This window comes from Macrosteles quadrilineatus, unplaced genomic scaffold (assembly GCF_028750875.1).
Source record: "Macrosteles quadrilineatus isolate MER2022 unplaced genomic scaffold, UCM_ALF_1.0 Scaffold_2__2_contigs__length_208266976, whole genome shotgun sequence".
Lineage (NCBI taxonomy): Eukaryota > Metazoa > Arthropoda > Insecta > Hemiptera > Cicadellidae > Macrosteles > Macrosteles quadrilineatus.
In genome coordinates this window covers 132,952,254-132,975,800 of record NW_026542595.1, presented here as the reverse complement: position 1 = coordinate 132,975,800, position 23,547 = coordinate 132,952,254, and the positions used below count along the sequence as shown (strand labels likewise).

At 35.7% G+C, this 23,547-nt stretch overlaps 1 protein-coding gene across 1 annotated transcript; it reads right to left on the bottom strand.

Annotated features, from left to right (window-relative positions):
- Nucleotides 1-984: 984 nt before the first annotated feature.
- On the bottom strand, nucleotides 985-23,158 carry LOC128986236 (vitamin K-dependent gamma-carboxylase). The gene is made up of 12 exons (XM_054406475.1): nucleotides 23,003-23,158; nucleotides 20,563-20,790; nucleotides 19,672-19,827; nucleotides 18,480-18,645; nucleotides 17,754-17,939; nucleotides 14,028-14,191; nucleotides 10,576-10,719; nucleotides 9,707-9,819; nucleotides 8,064-8,195; nucleotides 6,682-6,774; nucleotides 3,994-4,237; nucleotides 985-2,055 (listed from the first exon to the last, which is right to left on the bottom strand). Exons 2-12 carry the CDS (start codon nucleotides 20,786-20,788, stop codon nucleotides 1,670-1,672), a joined length of 2,010 nt encoding a protein of 669 aa, XP_054262450.1. The 5' UTR covers nucleotides 20,789-20,790; nucleotides 23,003-23,158; the 3' UTR covers nucleotides 985-1,669.
- Nucleotides 23,159-23,547: the final 389 nt, after the last annotated feature.

Genomic DNA, 23,547 nt, shown 5'->3' with positions numbered 1-23,547 from the left:
AATCATGCACAAAACAATAGTTATGTAGCTTCAACAGACTCCACCACTTCTCATGAAACTGTCATAAACAAACAATCGATGTTGCAAGTCCCACTGTTCCATAGTGACTGAGTTAATAAAATGGCATCTTGTGTAGAGCAGAACTATGCCCCCCATGACCACCTTCCACCACCACACTCTCAGTACTACGCGGATAAAAACCGTCTGTCTCCCGTGTGTCACCCTGTATATGGCCTCATGTAAGAAAGTAAGTAGTATGCATCCCTCCTCTATATACAGTGTAAATGTACGTATGGTACATTATTTATGTATTTAAATGTTTGTTGCTTCATGGTTCATCCATCATATTATTTTATTGGTTGAATATTTGCTGTCCTAAGTGCAAGGATATCAATTGCAGTTATACAATCATCAAAGCTTATACATTTGGATTTTTAAGCAATCGTCTTATGAAAAAAAAAAAAAAATAAACTGTCAAATTTGACTCCCAAGAGCTGTAGCCACTCAACCATCTAAATCCATCATTATAAGCTTCAAACTTCTAGAAAACACAATTCACCCGAATAGTTGATGTAGTTGACTGCAAAGTAAAAGTTTTGTACATTGCGCTAAATTCACAAAGTTAGTTTTATAGGCTCTAAACTATATTTAATAGACAATTTGTTTGTGTTTAATTATGGTTGGAAGCAAGATTACCTGAATGTGAAAGAAGAAAGAACCCATCCTGTTAGGAAAGCCAAACAAATATTTACACTTGAATACTCCCCAAAAATAGTATATTTGACTGAGACAACATTTTCAGCCAGGATTCAGCTCGACATAAAAAAATATTCTGTTCCTACTAGTGGACAATTTATAATAATTAGTTCTAAATTATACCAAATAATAAGGCATGAGAGTTAAAAATGTTACAAGTATTTTTTTTTTTTTAAATTTAGGTACAAAGTTAAAAACTCAAGAGGTTGGTTAAAAACTCATGAACAGTACTGGTACAAAAACATTTATGTGTCATAACTTTACAATAAAATAAGGCTTAAATGTTAGTTAAAAGTGAACCTTGAATATATAGGCATAACATCTTTACAATACGTATACAATGATTATCACCAAATATCAACATGCAGACTTGATTATGATCAATATATACTTGGTAATAGATTTTATTTTTTAGCATAATTGACTAGTTCATAATAACATATACATAAATGTCTTTGTAATAAACATTTTTGTAAAAATACAACACCTATAACTACACTTCACAACAAAAATATTTTAATGAACATCCTACAATCAACATATTTGTCTTACAAATACATTGAGCACCGAACTTTTAGGGTATCAAAACTGGCATGGGACTATCAGGTACAGTATTCAACAGATTTTTCCAATCAGCTACAACGAAAATAGTCAAAAGATTTAACAATAACATGGTATAGACATTTTTGTAAAGGCAAAAGTTTTAACAATAAGACATTGTGCATTAGGGTGCAGTTATATTTAAAACACCTTTAATTGCGGTATGTTATCAGTTTTTGTAAATATAATGTGATGCTCACAGAAATAGTTTACAGCTCATTTTTCAATAATTGAAGGACACTGGTTAAATCATATATTTATTACCTATTGATGAAAGTCAGTTTGAGTCATGAAATGGTAAGAAGCATTATTCTTAGTTAACTCTAACCCTTTTCTTCATCGGAACAGAATATAAAACGTTCAGAAGAGCGTTACCAACAAGATTAGCAGCCTGCATGAAGTTTTTCCATCGTCGTTTGGTTTCATGGAGAAACGCGACAGTTTTCTTACTTTCAGCTTTCTTTTCCCTGTCTGACCCTAACTCTAGCAAGGTTTCATTGGCGTAGGTGTACATGTAGCATGATGGAGTTTCTGAGATTGTATGAACTTTGTGGAAGTTCTGGACAGGAATAAAACTACTTTCCCCACTATGGACAATTAGGTTAGCCCCGTCTTCAAGTTCCACGAGAACTTTTCCCTCTAAAACACTGAGACTAACGTTCGATAGACCTCCGTGAATGTAGTTCTCCAAGTATAAGCCTGAAAATATGAATTTTTATTTAGCAATTTTATATTGATGATGATTCTTAAAAACAAATAAAGTTCTTCATCCATACTCACTGCAAAATCCAAAATACACTTTGGTTGGTTATATTCTTAATGTCTCATCAATGTACATTTAGCCATTAGTCACTTAAACTGAAGAAGTACTTAGTGCATTAAAAACTCTATTCATCTGAACTCCAAGTAAATTTGAAAAAACTGCCGGTCTTTTGCCCTCAGCAGCCGTATGCAGGATGCAAACCTGCACTCTGGTTCATCGGGTACTGGTCAAAAAAGAACCAGCTTACCTGATGGAAAGACTGGTCTCCCGCGATCGGGTGTCTCGGTGCAATACTCGACAGGAAAAGCTGTTTCACTTCCCGAGAGTGAGGCTGGAGATTGGCAGGAGAGGCTTTTCATACTTTGGGCCAAAGTTGTATAATGACCTCCCCTGTGATCTTAAATTGCTGGGTGTTCCAGCTTTTAGAAATAAGCTAAAAGAAATGTATAGAAAGGACCTCAAATTTTGTAAATAGATTATGTACTTTTTGTTATTAGTTTTATTTAGTATTAGTAATTAAATTGACAAGAGTTATCCTGTAAAGCAGTATGTACTGAGGAACGCTTGCTAAATAAAGGCATTTTATTTATTTATTTATTTATAAATGAATTTTAAAAAGTAAAATAAAAAACACAGTTATAATCAATTATTTAAGATGTGGACACCACTATGTGCTTATTTTAAATTTAAACCCAAATATGAGTTAAGAATTAGTCAGGCGATCTCATAGTCTTGTTAGTGACTAAGACCGACATGTTTCTTGGACACAACTGTTAATTAATAGCTCATATACAGCCAATGGCAATCAATAATATAAGAATATAAGAATCGTTACTAACACGTTCCCTACAAATCCCCACATATGTGCAATGCTGTCGTCATTGGCACGGACAGAGGTATACATTTTAATATTACACAAGACCGGGTGTTACATGGTCAACAGTACATGCAGACTACGGGCCAGTGATGCAGCAAGTAAAAAACAGTTTTTCCAACTATCATATGATGTTACTAATCATCATATCCACAGACCAAGTGACGCACATATGCAACAGACACATCTGTAGACCACTGCAGAGAATTAAATCAGATAGACCTTCAAATGGATAGACAGCGTTATGAAGATATAATCTTTTTGAAATAACATTGGTACACTGACGCAAATGTACAACGTCAGTGTATTTTAATGTGCTCATCCGTCACATGACTGTTTTTGATTTAAAGAAGGTAGAAAGCGTGATCACAGTAAATTCCAAAACCTCTATCGCAGTCTTGTAGCCATAGTCATTGTCTCCCTTGTTCATGGAAACATCTTCATCATTTTTTGGGATCCCCGCAAAATCTCATACATCTTCCTCGGTCTTGTAGACATCATCATTGTCTTCCTCGGTCATGTAGACATCATCATTGTCTTCCTCGGTCATGGAAATATCATCATTGTCTCCCAGGGTCACAGACACATCGCCATGGTTTTCCGTGTTCATGGCCAAATCTTGAATATCTTCTGCGGCTATATAGACATGATCATCATTTACCTTGTGATCGGTTAATCTGGTTCCGTGATCTCAGAAAAATCTTTAACAGCTTCCACACAGGGTCTTGCAGACTTCATCTTCGTCTCCTGCGGTAACGGAAAATCTAATTTATCCTCAACAATTGTGCAAAGCATGAATTTTTTTATCCGGAATTCTTTGGAAACGGTTGCAATGATAAAAACTCGGCTCGATTGGGCCTATTTTTTTTACAGACTGCTTGAAACAATGGGTTAACACACAACAATTTCAAATAACACCAGCTACAGAGCATAAAATACATCCAGCAGTTGGTACAGCTTGAAAAAATACATAACAATAGCCACTAACAAACAATCTCACCTGGAAAATCAGCTACAAACAGAACGTCACTGTAGTTAGACCAAGAGTAGACTTGTTCTTCTATCTCGGCAATCTTTGTCCTCCATGAGCTTAATTCTGTTAGTAAAGGCATCAGCCAAGATACTGGCTGAAAGGGTGACCAATCAACAGTCAGCAAGTCCACTCGGGGGTCGAACATCCTTTGCTGGAACCTCCGGTTGAGCGAGCACCAAACATCAATGTGGATTGAAACATTCTTCAATGCCTGTAACATTAGACGTACTATAAAAAGAAAATAGTTGGGTAGCTGAATTGAAACAGTGCTTGCTTATTCATCTTGAAGCCTTCAGGAATTGGTAATCAATTATAACAGATTTCGTACCTTGACGTCCACAACTCCTCAGTCTCAGTAGAACTTCTGTTGACTAGTTTTGACTACTAAGTAGTCATTTTCAAAACGGAACGTTAAATGACATTCGTCAAATGTTAAGAATTTTGTTAAATAATTTACCTACGACTGTTTTTTTATAAAGTACTTAGCCATTCCAGTTCAATTCATAGAATTAAAAAGTTTCTCATTACAGCATAGTTTTACATAACAACATGGGTAACGGACCAATGGAGGTTAAAGGATTGAGAGAGAAGCAGTAATAATGTAATGATTTGAACTTCAACTAATTCAACTAGTTCAGGTCAATTTAATTGTTGATTAGTGCAATTATATTTTGGTATAATGTTTCGTTGCATCACTGTCAGTGGCAATGAGAGGTTATAAACGAAAATATAACCTCTCTTGTTATGAGTAGTGATTTGATTTTTTGTAATCAAAACACTGTCGTAGGGAAAGTAGTGTACGCAACTCGCATAAATAGTGTTAACGACACTCGCCAAGGCAAATAACCTTAAATTTCTTAAATTTCTTTTCTTTTATTAACTTAAATTTTCTACTCGTGTTGTTAACAGTTAACACTATCTTTACGCAATCGTTGCATAAACTACTACTGTATAGATAGTAAACACACATACATAACACGGTAGACATTTAACATGGTTGGCCGGCCGGCACTTGTCACTAAACTGGTCGATGATTTTACTCAAAATTGAGGACATTCGATGAATTAAATTTAACATTCCGTTTTAAAATGACTACTTAGTAGTCGAAACTAGTCAATGTTAGTTCTACTGAGGAATTGTAGATGTCAAGGTATGTAACCTGTTATAACAGTGCTCGCCACCATCAGAAGGTTACTGGTAAGTTTATGAGCCTGAGAAAGTCACAATACAAATTTTTAATGTTAAGAACCCTGATAAGTCAGTAAATTTTCAGTAATTAAAATCTGGTACCAGTTGACCTTGATCGTTAGACTTTTAATGAATAATCCTGGCTAAAGAACAAGCTGATCTTAGTCAGTAACAAAGCTGTCATCCGTGTCAGCCAGCAATGAATAGCAAAGTAGGTCCGGCCTTCTGAGACAGGAGTGCGCCATTACTAAGACTTCATCAATGGAAGTGCTAAGGCCAATTTCACACAAGCAACACATCTAGCTGACTGGCTGTGACTAGAATTTTCCGCATGAGAGATGAGTCCACCGACTACATCGTAGACGTGACTTAAACGAATGAGCATCGATAAAGGCATTATGCAAGCTGCAGCACGAAGACCGACCGCACGTGTGAATGCTCTCAGATGGCTGCATTACTTCTACACAACAGAGCTAATGACTAGCAGCCACTGCCAGTCATGACAATCGGCTAGGAAGCGCACCCTGGCAGTAGTTTCCGACAACAACCTTGATCGCCGCTGCTGTACGCTCGTGTGACGGTTCCATTTGATCCTGTGGTCCGCTAAGTCGCCCCTGTGACCTTGACACAGCCTAGCAGCTAGATGTGTCGCTCGGGTGAACCGGGATTCACTCATATGGAGCTTCTTTACAGTTAGTACTACAACATTGTTGGCTGTAGCTTGTACCAGAGGAGGCTTGTCATCATTCATGCAATTCTCGCCATTCACTCCTCTTGGCTTTAAAATACACACAATGGTGTGTGGTTGTAGAAAAATTCTATTACAAGGACTGAAAAAAACATTGATCGGTTGAAAAACTTTTGATGGACACTCACATTAAGGATAAATATTCTTACCAAACCAAACTGTTTACTACCCATCATTAGGTACTACATCAACAGGTAAACTTCTCATGATTTGAATTAAAAACTGCAATGATGAAAGACTCTATGTCAGCCAATTATCAAAGTAAAAGTCATCAAACCATTCCCAGTAAACTATGAGCAACTATGATATGCTCTTTAGTAGACTCATAAAGTACAGCAATGTTGTATGTCAGTATGAATCTTTCTATGTACAGCCATATATGCATGCATTTAGCCATGATTTGTCATTTATAACACATTGATTTAGAGATTTTAAATTGTTAATTTTTAATCCACTGCTTACAAGAAAGAAATAATAGGTAGCAATTTTTGGGATTTCTATCTCCTTCCCTTAGCTGATGCACAATTTTTAGTTATTTTGCAAAGTTTAAAACTTTACAGAACATGTTAATTGTGTTTTAGAAATCAAGCTTTGTTTCTATTGATGAAACTAAACTCAACAATGAACGCGTTTTGGATCAACTAGACTACTTAATATGTGTTGAACAAATTTTGAGAATTATCACCAACTCCCTTGGTAACAGTAACTGTAGCACTCACCGGATGCTCTCGTTGTATGTTGTCCCTAAGACATTGAGCGTATTGATACATCATGTCACCATGTTTGCTGTATCTATCTGTATGTGTCCATGCCTGCACAACACAACTAAATGTCACATAAGAGTACATGAAATGCAAAGTTTGAAATGCATGAAAAGTTTGAAGCTTAATTAATTGATTCCACATTTACGTCAGGTAAGTTAGCCTCATTCAAAGCTGACATCAATGCTGTTTCTTTCCCACTACTATTCTAAGTCCTCACCTTTATTTGAAGTTGTTTTGTCGGGTTAGCTGAGTAAATAATCTGAAAATAAATGCTTTGGTCAAGTATGAATTGGGTTCTATGATTAGACTTCTATGGTCTAAATGTTCAACCCCTATTACTGTCTATTGCCAGTTCACGGCTGTGAATGGAGAAAGGTTTTTGGACAAAGAAATGCAAGTATGAGGTGAAAGAGGTTCAGGATAATTGTACACATTTGCACAATGTTTACTATGTTTTGGCTGCGGTTTTGTTTTAGAAAGTAATTACCAAAGTTAGAGAAATGTTGCATACGTATCAAAGTGTGACTGAATAGAAAATTGTATATGCAGTGCTCGATTTGTAAAATATGAGGTGCCGGAACTTTTACTTATTTAATGTGATTTGTACCTACTTATGCCAATATTAGGTACAAGAAAGATATTAGGTACTCCTGTCCGCCGTGTTCCCCTGCAAAATCGAGCACTACTGCTAATATGGGCTACACTGGTATTATTTCAACCCGAATCACTGTCTTGATTGAAACTGATGGACACCAAACTTCATGTACGCATTCTTCAAATTCCCTCAACCACTCGAAAACGTTTATTTCAACACAGTTTCCACAATCCCCTCAACCGACACCGTCGTTGCAGTGGAGGTAAAATAATGTGCACATTTTAATACAGTTTGACCTCTTTGCAACAAAAACCTAGTTACAGAACCCAATTTATGCTCAGAGCGTAGGTTTTCCCTCATATGCTTATATTGACTAAGACAAAACTAATTGTCGCATAAGGGTGGGAATCGGCTAGAATTTAAGTGCTGTGTAGGGAAGGAAAGGAAATGGCGCTAGTATCAGATTGTACTTGGCTTGCATGGCCGCAAGTAGAACTAGCAAGAGACTTAAACATTCAGTACAACCCTTGTAATTGGTAAGTAATTAAATAAACCATAAAGTAATTCTTCTCTGAAAGATTTATATGACTATACGTAATCTGGATGTAGTTGAGAGTTTAATGAAACTGCTTTACCAAACTGTTTGCGAGATCGAAAACTTTGCTCATTAGAAATTTTTTAACATAAACGACTACCGGTATGTGCGAAATTAATTTTCCAATCAAAAGCAGGATTTCTTTACCTGAGGGTCAAGAAAATGTTCTTGTCCAGAATCCTTGTCAACTACTTTCACCACCACAAGGATGGTATCCCAGGAGTGGACCATCATATCCCACGAGTATCCATACAGTCCGTTGGTCCAGTTGTTATAGCCCTATAACATAAAGAAAGCAATCAGATGCATATTTTCATCTCCTATTCGAATGTTGAAAATAACCCTTGTTGTAAATGCTACTTTGATTATTTAACAAAATGGAATGGCACAGCAAATATCATACAAACTTCAACTAAGAACAGCTTGTAGTATTCTATTCTACTCAGCTTGAGTTTTTTTTTAAATGTGAAAATCATACAAACATCTTCTCTGCCACTCTACTACTCTGGCTCTACTACTTTTATGTTGCTCAAACATAATGAATTGTTTAACTATTGTTGAGCTCAAAAAGTTGAAGGCATAAGCTTTTCAAAATCTTTGGACGAATGCTATAGGTTTACGTTTACGTTAGCATGTAGGAATTGTCATACTTTTACTGGCTTTCAATTGGCACAAAAATAGAGTGTAGCTTTAAAAGGCGTGCCGATTTTATTGGAGATGTAAAATGGCACACCATTTGAACAAATGCCACTAATATTTGAGCCAACATATGCCAGTGGTGTTACTGGGCAGTAGCACACCAGTTCCCAGTTGAAATATAGCACATCACCTACATACAGTGGCCTTTGTAGACCATCGTATGTGTGTTTGCCAGTCATAATGCAGGGGTCGCCGGAATTTTATCTCCCTGGAATTTCACCCCCTGGGCAAAGTTGGCGTCACATTGTAGTTACCTCCGCGGATTTGGAAGTCTAATGAAAATATAGACAGAGTGTGATAAATTAGATAAGCAATAAAAACCAGAATTTGACCCCCTGTCCTAATAACTAACGTTTAAGCAACAGTATGTACGGATGTACGGCCCTGATTTTTACCCCTGTATTTTTACCCCCGGCATGGGCACCCACAGGGGGTGCAAGGGGTGCGCTTGCACCCTCCTGGCTTAAAAAATAAACACCCCCCAGGGGTTTGTCCAGGGGGATAAAAATCGGCTACCCCTAATGGAGCCACCCAAGCCACTTGTGTAGCTCAAGAAAGTTTTAGCAGTGTAGTAAATTACAAAGACTTATGTCAATACAGCACCTTGTGGCAGAATCAAACGTACGTTTGAAAATATTTATGAGCCAAAACACCCAACAAGCAGTTGTACAATTTGGAACTGTACGACAAGTACTGTGAACCCATAATATGGGTTTCTAGTCTTCAACCGCAGCAATATTTTGTTGGAGCTATCAACTAACTCCATAGTAGCAACATAAAGTAATTAACATAAACTAACTCCATCCTGCTATGCCAGGTAATTTTTTTACTCGAACATTTCCTCGCATAACAGATTAACACTAGATTGCACCAATGCTGACGTAAACTGTGGTAAGCAATAGGTTTTCACTCAAATATGAGTAAAATGTGAACACAAAGTGGTTTAAAGGTTTGAATACCACTAATAAACTCACACAATATCTAATGAAATGATTGGTAAATTTGCTAGCATAGAAGCTGCATATGATAAAATTTAAAATATTCAACTATTTCAATTTTCGTAGAATAATACTGATTCAAAACGATAGTACCTTTGTCAGGAAATGTGAATAAGGCAAGAAAGCTTGCAAAGCTACATGCAGAAGCAAAATACTACATGTCAGTCTATGGTACCATCGGACATCCTTCACTCGATCTTTGGTTTCTGCAACAAATAGGATATTTTTAGTCAACACTATTAGTTATAAACAAAATGAATATGATTTTGTATACATAAACACACACAACTATAAGGGGAAACTCTTTAAGTGCTCAATGAGTGGAATGAGGCATAGCCGGGATGTAAAACCTCTTCATCCAACGACAAAAAAAAAGTATATTTGTTTATACCAGACAAGATTATGTCGATGCTGACACACCACAGTTGCATTGCTATTTGCTGTGGAGTTGTCTGCTGTAAACACATTAGTGCGCAGATGATAAATTAAACCACAACACCGGAACGAACTCAGGACGAGGTAGCTCATAAAAAGCTTTTGTATAGGCTCGTGGTTTGCATGTGATTCACTATAGGCCCAAGAGATAATTTTGTGCCCCTCTCCACCTACAGTGTGGAGAAATCTTTTTCCCTTGCGCCCGCAAAAAACCTAAAACCTCATGCGCCCCTGGGCCCGGGCTCACCGGGCCCATTTATAAAAGCAGCCCTGTTTTTGTATATATGGAGAAATATAAACATTTGTTGGATGTGTACTACTTTTTACAATGAAACAAACATTGCTAATAATAACACAAAAAATTACTTCTAACAAGACAAAAAACTTTTTCTTTATATTATGTGGGGCCGTCTCAGGCTGTGAGCTCTTAGCGTTCACGGACCTGGCCAGTCCAGGCCTGATCAATAGTAAAAGCTTGTATTCATTTGCTCTCTATGGTATTTTATCGAAACAAAAGAACAACTCACCATGTTTTGAGGGATAAATACAAACATTTGTTGTTTCTGGCTCCTCAAGCAAGGTCTCTTTTTGAAAACGGCTCAATAACTTTCTTGGCCAGTCCATATGGCAAAACAAAGGCATTGTAGCAAGGCACACGTAAGGAAACATTCCTGAAAATACATAACAAGTAAAAGAAAAAACCTAGTTAGTTATATTGTTTTAAGGGTGGATTACACAGATAAAGTTAGGTATTTGCCAGCTTATAAAGAAAGCAGGCTTGTTGGGGTGTTGTACATAGCATACAACTGTCTCTACTATAACCATAATTCCTTTAATATTATGAAGACTAATACTACTAGCCCCAGTCCCATAGGTGCAGGTAACTGTAAGTACAGGTGGATAGTTTACGATCTAGTCCCTCAAAATCTGGTAATCAGCATGTGAATTGCAGGCAGAGTTAATTTGTCCAACTTGTTTTTACGTGCAGATATTGGGTGGTTAACCATAATATATACGGTGAGCCCACTGGGCTTGTGTTACTTTACAAACTGCGAAAAAGTCAACTTTGTACCTTGAAAACTATCCCACTGTGTGAGCTTTAAACAAATGCTTCCTTTTAACAGTTAAGATGTAATATTAAATTGATAAAAAAAATGGTTTGAAGCATTACCTGCAACTATTTAGTGCATATTGTACCTACTCAGCGAGCAAGGAATACGTACTGTATATGGTTTTAACCCCATGGGGTTTTATGTTGCTTTTGAAATCCCACATAACCACTCTAAAAAGTTTGAATGTGTACAATAACATATATTTTAGTTTAAAATAAGACCACTTTAAAGCTAAAATTTAAATGGTGTACCAACTAATTGATAGGTTAAACTAAAACTTGTGAGGCAAGTTTTATACAAAGCATATTGAAGTCAGCTAAACTAATACATCTTGATAAGGCAACAATTAATGATAATACGGTCTTAACCTTAATCTTAATCTTAAACAGGCAGTGTTCAGACCCAATTTAGGAAAAGACCAGACCATCTAAGAGACCAATTAAATAGTGCGGTGAATTAGAGTTAACATTACTGAATTTTGAGACAGTCAGAGTTCCTGCAAAAAGAGAACAGCAACAGCAACGCTTTAATGTGCTGCAGTTTTATGTGCTGGGATGTAGGTGTGATGACAAAGTTGTGGCAAAGATAACAATAAATAATTGCAGTCTAGGAGTGATTCTCTTATTTTTTTATTGAGAGACAAGTGCGGAATATGTGAGTTCCGTGTTTCATCCCCAGATTGTCCTCTACTTGCAGTATTGATTAAGATTTTCTGATTTCTGATTATTGTAGTTTGGTGTTGTATGAGAGCCGGTTTTTGGCATGTGCAAAAGGTGCAGCTGAACAGGGCCCGCAACTTTGCTGCACCCCCCAAAGCCCCCCTTTGCTTTGGGGGGTGCAGCAAAGTTGCGGGCCCTGTGCTTTGAGGAAAATCACAAAAAATAATAAAAATCTTGGTAAATTATGTTTATGAATAATTGCCAATAATCATCGTTTGTTCTATTTTTACGTTGTTGTGTCAAATAAAAAATTGCGATCACTGAACAAAATCAAGATGTTGACCTACTAAGTATTAAGGGCCCCGCACTACCTAACATAGTCCGAATCTGATGATTAAATTACTACTTACAACTGTAAAATTATTGCATAATTAGGTAGTGTACAGTTATGCATATAATTTTATACTAAACAGTACCTACTATAGATTTTTATATTTTGCCCTGTACATAAATATAAGATTAGATTCAATCAATCAATCAATTATTTAAGTTGGGGACGCCATTATGTGCATATTTTAACCCTAATATTAGTATAGGATGAGTGGTGATATCTTGTAGTCTTGTTAGTGATTACATACTGAGTGAAAATTAAAAAACGTATGTTTTCATGTCCCTGGCCATTTACTTTGTAGATACTGGATTTGTAGTTTATTATTATGTGTTTTAATATTTTTTGGGACGGGGGCAACATGTTACACACATTTATTTGGTTTTAAATAGATTCTAGGTAATTTTTTCGTATTTTTAAAGTCTCGAAATTCACGACCATGACGTGTCCCTAGGGTACATTTTCCAACTTTCACACTGTTTTTAGACTAATTATTCTTGCCGAAATATATAAAGCCATATTTTTATGTCATCAAAAACTTACAAAAAAGGAGCATATTATAATTTTATTGTCATTGCAAACTGACTACCATGACAAAATAAGTCTGTCCCTCGATTTGGCGTCACGACCATTTGGGAAAAAATTTCAACTTTGGAGCACGACAGTGGCAAGCCTGGCGTCGATGGAGTCAGTTGGTTTGAGAGACTAGTTGGGGGTGTACGTCAGAATTGTAGTGCCGGTCGTTTAGAGTTGAAAGGAGGAATTACAAGATTAATAAAGGAAAGATTGTGTTTTTTGTAATTTTGGTGTGTTCATGACCGTACGTAGTCATTCGATGAAGTAGACATGGTGTTAATTTTTATTTATAAGATATTTCAATTGCTAGATTAACCTAGAAGTCCACTTTGTATCCTCGAACATGAGGTGCAGGGCTACCGCCAGAACAGAGCCAAATAACACGTAATTTCACGACCAAAGTTTCACGACCATCGCGGGTTTTTTCACGACCAATCCAGCCTTATGGATTATAGTGTGTTTGGTCGTGACAATAACTTTAATATAATTGTAAATTGAACAGTTTAGTTCAATTGTAACACATATTTTTATTATAACTAACAGTATAATTGAAGGATTGTTTAGAAAGATTTAGATTATTCCAGACAATTCACGACCGTTCCGCTTGTCCCTGACCATCACGTTTATGATTTCTATCATAACAATTTCAAAAATTAAAATATCGTCATATTTCAATGTTTTATACACAAAAAATCACACCTCTATACAAACATAACGATTTTTCGGGTCTCAGGTAAGTTTTTTCGTAGTTATACAAACTTTAAAAGATTTTATTGGCTTTTTTCAATTTTTTGAGTTTTTTTTATTTTTTTCTGGAAAGACCAAATATACCAAAAGCTTAGTGACCTTTTTATTGTATAATGGTCATAAAAGTAAATTATTTTATAGCAAAACATAGTTATAAAAATAATATCAATCATTTTTAATACTCATTTAAACGTCCGTTATGGTCGTGACAGGATTTTGTGTTTTTCCACTAAAGATGCTCTTAAAAAAAACTACCAAAGATATTGCGTTAAAATGGACATTTTATGAAACTTCAAATGTAAATGAAGTAAAAAAAATAATAAAAGTTTTGAAAAAAGGGGAAAAAATTTACAAAGTGCTTTTCCTGAAAACGTACGTTTTTAAATTTTTACTCTACTATTTCTTTAAGCAGTATTACAGGGGGCGGGGGTTATTATCAAGGACCAAACTATGAGTTCTACTAGTTATGAGTTCTACTATAGTTTCTTGCTAGTTACCTATTGTAAATATCCTAGAGTTCATGACATGGAAGGCAGTTAGACAAATCAATGCTGGAACTCTTGTTTTGTCAAAGTATAACCAAAATCCAATGCTCAGATCCAGGAGAAAACCAAAAAAATGGACAATCCAGTAGTCAATTTGTTGTTGGGTCAGAATTAACCTGAAACAAAAAATAAAGTATAAAGTAAAGACATATTAGTAGATAGGAACATATTTATATATACTCTAAAACTATAGTAGTACTGTATAAATACTGAAAACATTGAAAAGGATATGCCCATGAAGATCTTAATAGACGCCAATTAATTTATCAAATTACACTTCTTTACAAATAAGTTTAAATTTGAAAAACATAAATGTACCCATGTTATTGTTGGTATTCTAACTATTTAACATCCAGTTCCAGGTCATAAAAACAAAAGTTAAACCTTCTCAGACCCATCTTATAAGGGAAGCTTTGTCGCAGCAGATTATTTTTAAGGTAAAAACCTTCAAGCCGACCGGACAATGGACTTCCCTGTGTGCAAGTTAAGGGAGTTTAATCTGTTCAGTCGGACCCTGTAGTCAACTTTCAGCGTAATACCTTTGACTATTAATACAGTAATACTTATCCAAACCAGTAAACTGGCAGCAAGTATAGGATGACAAAAATAGCAGCAGGAGACTGTCAGTTGCTGTTATACAGGCAGCTTTGATACAACATATCTGCTACTTCACCCCCACCACACACTGCTCCTGCACATTCAGAGTGAGTTTGCTGGTTCCTGTTTTATTGTTGTACCGTAGAATGGGGTGAATAGAAACAACAGGGTGAATAGAAACAAAACTTCAATGAATGATTCACATTTTTATAACTTTGTTATACATTGACTTTATATAAGTGAATTATTTTCCCCATTATGACCATATCCTATCTACCTGGGATAAATTATTTCAGCATATTGGTATCACTGCTTCGGATGTTGTATGATGCGAAACCTCATTTGAAAATTTTGGTGAAAAACATTTTTTTCAAAACTCTCTCTCTAAGTATGAACCTATTACATGTATTTATGTTAATAACCATTTTTTATATTGTCTTAGGTATCTTAAAACCAAGTGTGTTAATAGATTAGCCTTAGAATAAACTATATTTTTTTACTTTATTTTTATTTTAGGTTATGTCATGATTTTGCAAAACCAGGGTAAATAGAAACACTTTTTTTTAACCAGTGGTGCAAATAAAGGTGGACCTGAAAACCCCCCAAAAAAGAAAAAAATTACCAGAGATGGAGATGATTCCACATCAGTCACACTTCTCACTGGAAGAAAGTGACAAAGACAAACAATTTGATGAAGAAGAACCAGCATACCTAGCTCCTAGCTCAAGACATCAGCGAGTCTTCAAAGTTGTCCCTTCATGATCATGTAATTGTCAAAGTAATGGGGAAAAACAAAACTTGCTATCGTTTATATGTTGCAAAAGTATTGAATTTGCCGAGGAAGGATAAATAGGAAGATTCATCAAGAAAATTGCGCAAACCAACAAGTTCTGAGGGACAGATTAAGAGGCCCTCTTCGATGAGTCGATGACGTAGTACGTCGGCTTCCAACTCCCAAGCCGTGTACAACTTGTAGATTTAAGGGAATGTTGTATTTTGAGGAAGATCTGTCTGATTTTACTCTTCATTTAGTTGGTTTCTATGTAAGATTTTGTAACTCTGATTTTACCCATTGTCATTTATGTTTTCCGATTTCTTTGGATAAGGGTTTATGAAAACGATGTTTTTATACTTCGTACTTATAAATAAATGTGTTAATTAACTTTATATATTTTTATTTACAACAACCTAAGCTAACAAGCATAAATTTCATGTTTCTATTGCCCCTGGTAAGTGGGGAAAAGCAACAATCATCAATTTAACACAGTGTTTCTATTCACCCCAAAGTGCAGGGTGAATAGAAACAGCCATATTTTATTTTTTTTCTGCTTAATGGTTAAAAAGAAAAAAAATTGATAACTGGTTTGAGTAGAGGAGTCCAAGACCGAAAATATGAGCTAGTGTTGAAAATTTAAAAAATAAAAATATTATTTTTACAGAAGCTTAAAAGTCAAAAAGTGTTTCTATACACCCCATTCTACTTGTATAGGTAATCATATTTGACACCAAGAAGTTTATTTTAGAGGTTGAAAACTGTCCAGCACTTTACAAATTTTAGTTGAAGGAGTATTTTATTGCAACAAGTTAGTAAAAGTTAACTACTGGACAGAGGTGACAAAGCCATATGATAACATGTGAAATGTCCCAGTAGACAACCGGCTACTAAAAACAGGGCATGAGCCCAACCAGCGCCTCTTCTCCCTTCTGGTGCCATCAAGATATGTTCCAATCCAAAAAATGGTGGAAATCGATACAAACCGACTGCGTCCATGTTGTAGCTGACAGCTGATCTGCAGATCGGGAGGGCATATTTGACAGCTTTCAGGCACCCTCGGTACCTGTCGCGGTGTTTGCTGCTCGTATAACAGCTCCATCACCAAGCATATTTGTCGATGTCGCAGCGTTTTTTCTGCTCGTATAACAGCTCAGTTTTAATGATCAGCGTCAGCATTTTATCGACAGGGCGTTTAATCATGGCTTCAGCGCCACAACAAAGCTGAGCGTATAACATGGGCCCTAGGTACCTAAATAGTGGACATACACTGGTAGCTGGAATACTATGCGGTAACTTAATTAAATGAAGACTTATATGTAAGCAATATTGCCATATACATATAACTATATAGTGTGTCACATGTTGGGCCATAACTTGCTCACAGTGGTACGTATAAATGAGTCACAATTGTTTATACTCTTGATTCCTCGTATCTTAAAGCCTCTAAGCTGAGTAAGTAGTCCTTTGCGGGATGGGCTGCAAATTTGTGTGTTCTAATCCCAGTGCTGTCACTAGAGTCAGTACTGTTCATAGTGTATTGACTCACTCCTGGCTTCGACACATTCCCCGCACAGGTTTAGACGCATGGCTATGGGCAAACACAAGTTTAAAAGAGGCAACCAACCTCTTTTAAGTTAAGGTGTGGTTTACACCAACAATAAAATAATCAGACTGAACACAGAAATCAAAAGAACACCAAAGGAAGTACAGCAGGGATGAAGCCTGGCTTTAGTGCAATTTTCGCTACTACAAAACTACAAGATCGCGCCACTCATCTCCATTCATACTTGGTTTAAAATACCTACTTCGTATGGTCGCTATTTAATAAGAAAGTATTAAAGTATATTTCTTTTGGGATGTGTGCGCAAAAGACAGGAAAGATTCTGACGAATGCTTTCTGTCATCAAATGGAAGCTTATACTCTAGACGGAACATGACAATAATCTACGTAACAAAACGTTACAACACAGGGAAATACGAATTGAATGCTCTTTTGAGGATTTGCCAGATCCTGCGAATGGCATGGTGTAAAGGTGGCATGGTGCGTGTTTTATCCCATATAGCAGCAGCTCCCATTCAATAACACATCAAATATTAACAAGGCTTTCCTGTCTGTTCCAAAATTTAAAGAAAGGCTTGTGCCTCAGCACTTTGCGTTCTTCCGCGCCAGTCTTGTCTGCAACTGACATCGGTGGTCGGCCAAATTTACTTAAGTTTGCAATTAACTATATTTTTGTATACTTTCAACTATAGTGGAAGTAAAACTGATTTGGACATTCTCCTACATTTAAGACAAATTGACTTACCTAAAGGGGTCAAACAGCCAATGGGAAGCCAGGTTAGTCATGGAATAGCCACTAAGCCAATCCTGGTCCAGTTTCTTTAGTCCAGCAATGAAATAAAGAACAAATACTTGGAACCTTAGAATTGCGTAGTTCCACAGTGGCACATGCCCATTTCTTGGAGCCTTCCCTCTCAAACTATCAATAGACCTGTAAGTAAAAAATTTCATGGTCACAAAGCCTTAAAGCCATTTTGAAGATAGCTGGCTCATGAACAACAAAAACGGTGACGTATTTGAACACAGGATATATGTACCATTGACATTTGGATGAAGTAGACATCCCATCTAAGATGAACTATGTTTTCATTAGAATTAAAACGTTGTGTGATCCACTCAAAGATTGTAATATTGAGGAAAAGTCTATTTCCTCCTTTAACTTTTCTTATCTAGCTTATCGGCTCGGTTAACAAACGAGTACGTATAATTCCAAGGGAATCAGTCAGTAATACATCAGCACACTTGGTAGCACAAGTAAACTAAACAAGTAGACTGTTGAATCTTTATCTTTGGGATGACACAAAATAAATTGAAACTCAATGCATTTGAAACACAATCAGTATTTTCTCCAATTCAATAGGTAGGTAGCGATAGTCATCCCCAAAGCCCAAGATTTGACAACAACGTTTAGAGATGGTATCGAAAGAGCACAGTTTTCATACCCAAATATTTTAACAAACTAAAGTCTTACCAGCAGTAGTGAGAGCTGGAGAAGAGGAACATTATTGAGAGTAGTCCATATAGGTAGGAGTGGTTGTTCCAGGCAGACTTGTCCAGAAGGAAGAGATACCAGTAGGGTAGACAGAAACTGAGACAGCTGAGTCTAAAATAGGCTCCCAGCATTACCCCAGCAGCACCTGTGAAAAGGTTGGAGTAAAATGGGGAATTTTTGAAGTAACACTATTGATTGTTTACTTTTAAAAAGTATTTTTCAAGATTATGTGAAAGATTTTGAAGCAATACTTTTGCCTACTCTACTGTTGACTCCAACAGTACCCATTAAGAAGTTAGTCCAAAAGATTACTTTGGGATTTTAAATTGATGGTGGTAAATATTTAATAAGAAAGTATTAAAGTTTAAGCTATACTTAATTTATATTTTTAATTATGGTAAAAAGTACCGTAATTGAAAAGACATTTGAACTATGAATGTGTAAATGTTTATCGGATACCCACCTGTGTAACTCTTACCTACAGATGAATTAAGCAACTAACAGGGAAAGTATACTATGAGATGGCAAATTTATGATTGCAACTTGCTAGTTCCACTTTTTGCAGACTTACCAATACTATAGGGGCCTAAGTTTTTGATAGTAGCAAGAAAATTCAAACACGCTTGATTTTACAATCGTGGGTTGCAAAAAAGAGTGAATTACATGGGCAGTCACTCGTCCATTTACTACAACTTTCCTGTCAAAACAAGAATTTTGAACCACTAAAGCAGAGTGGCAAATCAGATTTAATAGTTCATAGAATTTACAGTTTTTTCTTCGAAAATGTCAGATAAAGGACCCTGCTGAGAAGAGCAAATGTTTTAAGTTGAACTGTGATATCACTGATTTCACTGATAAGTTCCTTAGATATTTGAAAATTAAAAACTACCTTGCATATGTCATCATGAATATGTGGACAAAAAGCATTATAGTGCAATGTGTAGATTACTAGATGAACAGAATTCATTATTAATAAGACACGCTAAACACAAATTCGTTCAGCTTTAGATACCATCACAACCTTAAGGAAGAATGACAAGTACTACCTTTGTCACTTGACAGTTACAATTTTTTGCTCTGCCTAGGAAAACCAACAGTAAGTGATATAAAGGACTGTTTTTGCAGCCTCTACTCTTTCTGTCAGTGCCGATTTATTGTTTGCATTACTAACCCAGCCACATGATAAGGTAGAGCAGACACATCCACTCTAGAGGTAGAGGTCTCAGAAAGTTGAGCAGAGGGAAGTGACAACTGTGAGGATCACCCCACTTGAGGTCTGCCTCTGACAAACCTCTCTCTTCCATCACATCCACCATCATCAGCAAACCTGCATCAACCAAACAAGTTCAATCCTGCTACATCAATCTTTAGATCAGACTCACCCACTCTAGATGTAGAGGTTGAATTGGTCTTGGTGTTTTTATAATGAGCATCCATATTATAAAGAGAGTGGCATGTTAAAAATTATCTGGGTTAAAATAACCCTTCTGCGCCTCTCCTTGTGGGCCCTCTTATGACAAATTTATACGGGATAATTCCTACGCTCGCTTATCACAAACCTTTGAGCCCGTTGTAGGTCCATGGAACGGTACACCGTTCTGTCGGTAACACCCGCTCTCCTGTTGTCACAAACTTCTACTGGACTGATGGGATACACTCAGGCTTCGAGGTTCACACAAATTTGTTGTATTGCCAAAATCATAAATTTCCCTCACATTGAGTGAAATGTCCCTAGACAAGGGAAGAATGGGGCCCCTCGTCACAATATTGGTGCCAATAATACAATTAATTACACCCAAGCCCAGATAAATCCATTACCAATATTATGATTTTTAAAGAATATGAGGCTTATTTGAATGAGAAAGAGTTCCTCCTGTGTGATAAACACAACACATATAAATTACAATATGTATATATCTCACTGTCTCCGTCAGTGATTTCACCCCAGGAAGGTGAAAGAGCCAAGATCAAATCTTCTCTGGGTTTCAGCTAACACAAAATAGAAATATATATTTATAGATCTAAAACCATACAATATTTTCTCAATTTAAGTGTGACTCACCGAATAAAATCCTAATGACAGCTAAACAGCTGGGATCACAGGGACGGTGCATCAGTCGACAAAACCCATCAAAAGAGGAAAGGTCTTCCAACCTAAATCCCAAAGTTGATTCAAACCTGGAGGAAAAACTTTCTTCATTTGGTGTTGATTTCCCCTTGGTTTCCATAGTAGAGAAGGAGGAGTTACTCTTGGCACTTGTAGACTGTTTTCTTCGCTTTGAGGCCATTTCTGAATTGGCACAAAAAAACTATTAATCCAAATGGGCTGATCAACATACATTTTTGTATACTCTAACAAATAGTACAGGACTACGGAATGCGAATTGTATATGTATATGGATAGAGGTTAGCGTTCCAATTCCATCCTAGCTCTATTGAGGAGTCAATGGATTCAAAAGACAATCCAAGGTCTCATGCTCTTCAATATAATGTTAAATAACTTCTTGATCAGCAGTGTACATCAGTGGAGGATAACCCATTATGCAACTGCCTAGGGGCCACAGACAAAAAAATATGATATCAGAGTTTTCTACATGAAAAGCAAGAAAATTTCCTTTGTAAGGAAATATCAAATTATTCATAACATTTTAATGAAAGGTCATTCATACAAAAGTGTAAAAACCCACTAACCGAGTTTTTAATTGTAAGTTCCTACCGTACCTATTTGGTATTAATTTGTGTGTGTTTTTTTTTTTTTTTTTTTTTTTGGGGGGGGGGGGGCAAGTTTAGATGTGCCTATGTGCCGCTGAGGTAATAATTTGTCACTGCTGTAGGTGTTAATAAATTTATGGAAAGTAAATAAAAGAAACGTCTTATAACACTTAAAACATATATTTACGCTTATACTGTTACTCACAAGATGGTAAATATATAAAAGATGTTAAGTGGTGATAAATTTCGATTGGACACTCCAATCATCATTAGACCCAATAGGCGAATGAAATCGATCAGCACTTACCATCTTTTATGTATATTTACCATCTTGTGAGTAACAGTATAAGCGTACTGTAATAATATATTGGATTTGCAAAAGGGTCATTTGACCCAAAACTAGTAATTCATCGACTACTCAAAACCAAAAGACTGTAAGCTGAAAAAGTATGTTATTATTCTATTTGTCCAAAAAATTATTTTATAAATCTCTTATATTTTCTTATTTATGGTAAAAATCAACATTACAATAATAAAGAATGACACAATAACAACACAAATGTGTATCAGTTCTTATCAAATTATGGTACTTTTATTTGTTATTTTTGGTTGATAACTTTTTACAAAGTTTTTGTGTAGGGATAAACTTGTTCAAATATCTTAGTGAATTCAAGCACTATGAAAGTAAATTTAAGAAGGATATAGCATATTCTAGTATTAAAAATGGATTTGGTATAATGCATCAGTGCTCGATTTGTGGAGGAACGGAGTTCCGAATTGATAAATATTTATTCTGTGTTCATTTTTGGGATATTTGTCATAATCGCAATGTAATAAGGAAAGATCTGAATTACATTTGTTTAGCTTACTTTCTTAAGCTACCGGTAATCTTAAACTTAAATAAAAATGTATATGGTAATTTTATGAATTCATTTCAGTTTAAATCCTGAAAAACGAGATAAAGCTTAAATTAAAGGTAGGCTAGGTACTTTGAGATGACTTTATGTTAGGGAGACTGCTAGCTCTTTGCAATAATTAAGCATGTACAATTATTTCCATAAATATGTATTGTTATATGTTTTTTCAGATTCTATTAAAAGATAGTTGATGCATAAATTTGGAAGAAGCTGAAATTTTGTTTATTTGTAGTCCAAAGTGAATTTTACATATTATGTAGGCCTACTCCAAGGTACGGTGAAATACATTTTGTTTTAGTTTAGTGAAATATAGTAGGCCTAACCCATTGGCTACATTAGTCAAACATAAAATATTATAGCCAACATTGCAAAATATAAATATCAAAACACCTCATCATTGTTAATTGTAAGATTAATTTCAAGTTGATTAGCTAATGCAGTACAAATTCTCAATTGAATAAATGCATTTCTTAGAACAAAGGCACAGAAAATTTTTTTTGCTCTTAAGTTAGTTTTAACAATAAAGTTTTTAGGTATTTTAGTAATGTTTAGTCAATGGTTTCTAGTCTTATAGTACTCAAATAGACATAACTTAATTTAAGTATTGAGTGGGGGGTTTTCTATCACAGCTCATATAACATTACAATATAAGCTATGTTATAATATCTTTAACTTTAATATAATTAGGGGGATTTAAAGGAAATTGCACAAACTTTCATTCCCTTTTCACACTGTGATGCAACTATAAGAACTAAGTAATAATTGGCTAAGATAGTTAATGGTTGTTGACAAATAAATTTGTAATACAAACTATAAAGTTTTAATTATGTAAACACATATATTTATAGCAATTGAAATTTCCACTACACTAACCTATACATCGGCCAATGTCGTATTCTAGATGCTTATAGTCCAAGCACTGATCACTGTATTCAGCTCGTCAGCTGATTTTCCAGCTGTTGGACCGTTAGTTGCTAAGCGACCACCGATCGATAAGGCACTGCGTCTGGTTGTCATGGCAACCAGCATCGCCGCAGACATAACCTATAAATAAACATTCTTAATTTTCTTCTTGACTTAACTTCCCGATTAAACTTGTTATTAAACCAACAGCATCCCCAGTTATCCTTATAGTTCACTTATTTTACCAGTAAATAATAGCCTCGTGCTGAATTAAATTATTGAAATTGTTGTGAACAACACTAACTTTTACGCTGAAGGACATATGCCTGCTTGATTTCATTGTTGTCTCTTTTAGTTTAAATGAGTATTATTTAAAGTCCAACAAATTAGTTTAGAGTCTTCCATTGGGCTTAGAACCTACAAAGGCTGTTTTAGAACTGTCTAACTCAGCCACTTTTTATGTTCGCCAAAAAAAGAGTTAAGAGTAAGCCTTTTAAACGACATCCATAAAAGTG

Coding starts and splice junctions, on each gene's coding strand:
- LOC128986236 (XM_054406475.1), bottom strand. CDS start 20,788: ATGGCCTCAAAGCGAAGAAAACAGTCTACAAGTGCCAAGAGTAACTCC. Junction 19,828..20,562: donor TGTCATTAGGATTTTATTCG/GTGAGTCACACT, acceptor TGGTTGATGCAG/GTTTGCTGATGATGGTGGAT. Junction 4,238..6,681: donor ACATACAACGAGAGCATCCG/GTGAGTGCTACA, acceptor CTAATGTTACAG/GCATTGAAGAATGTTTCAAT.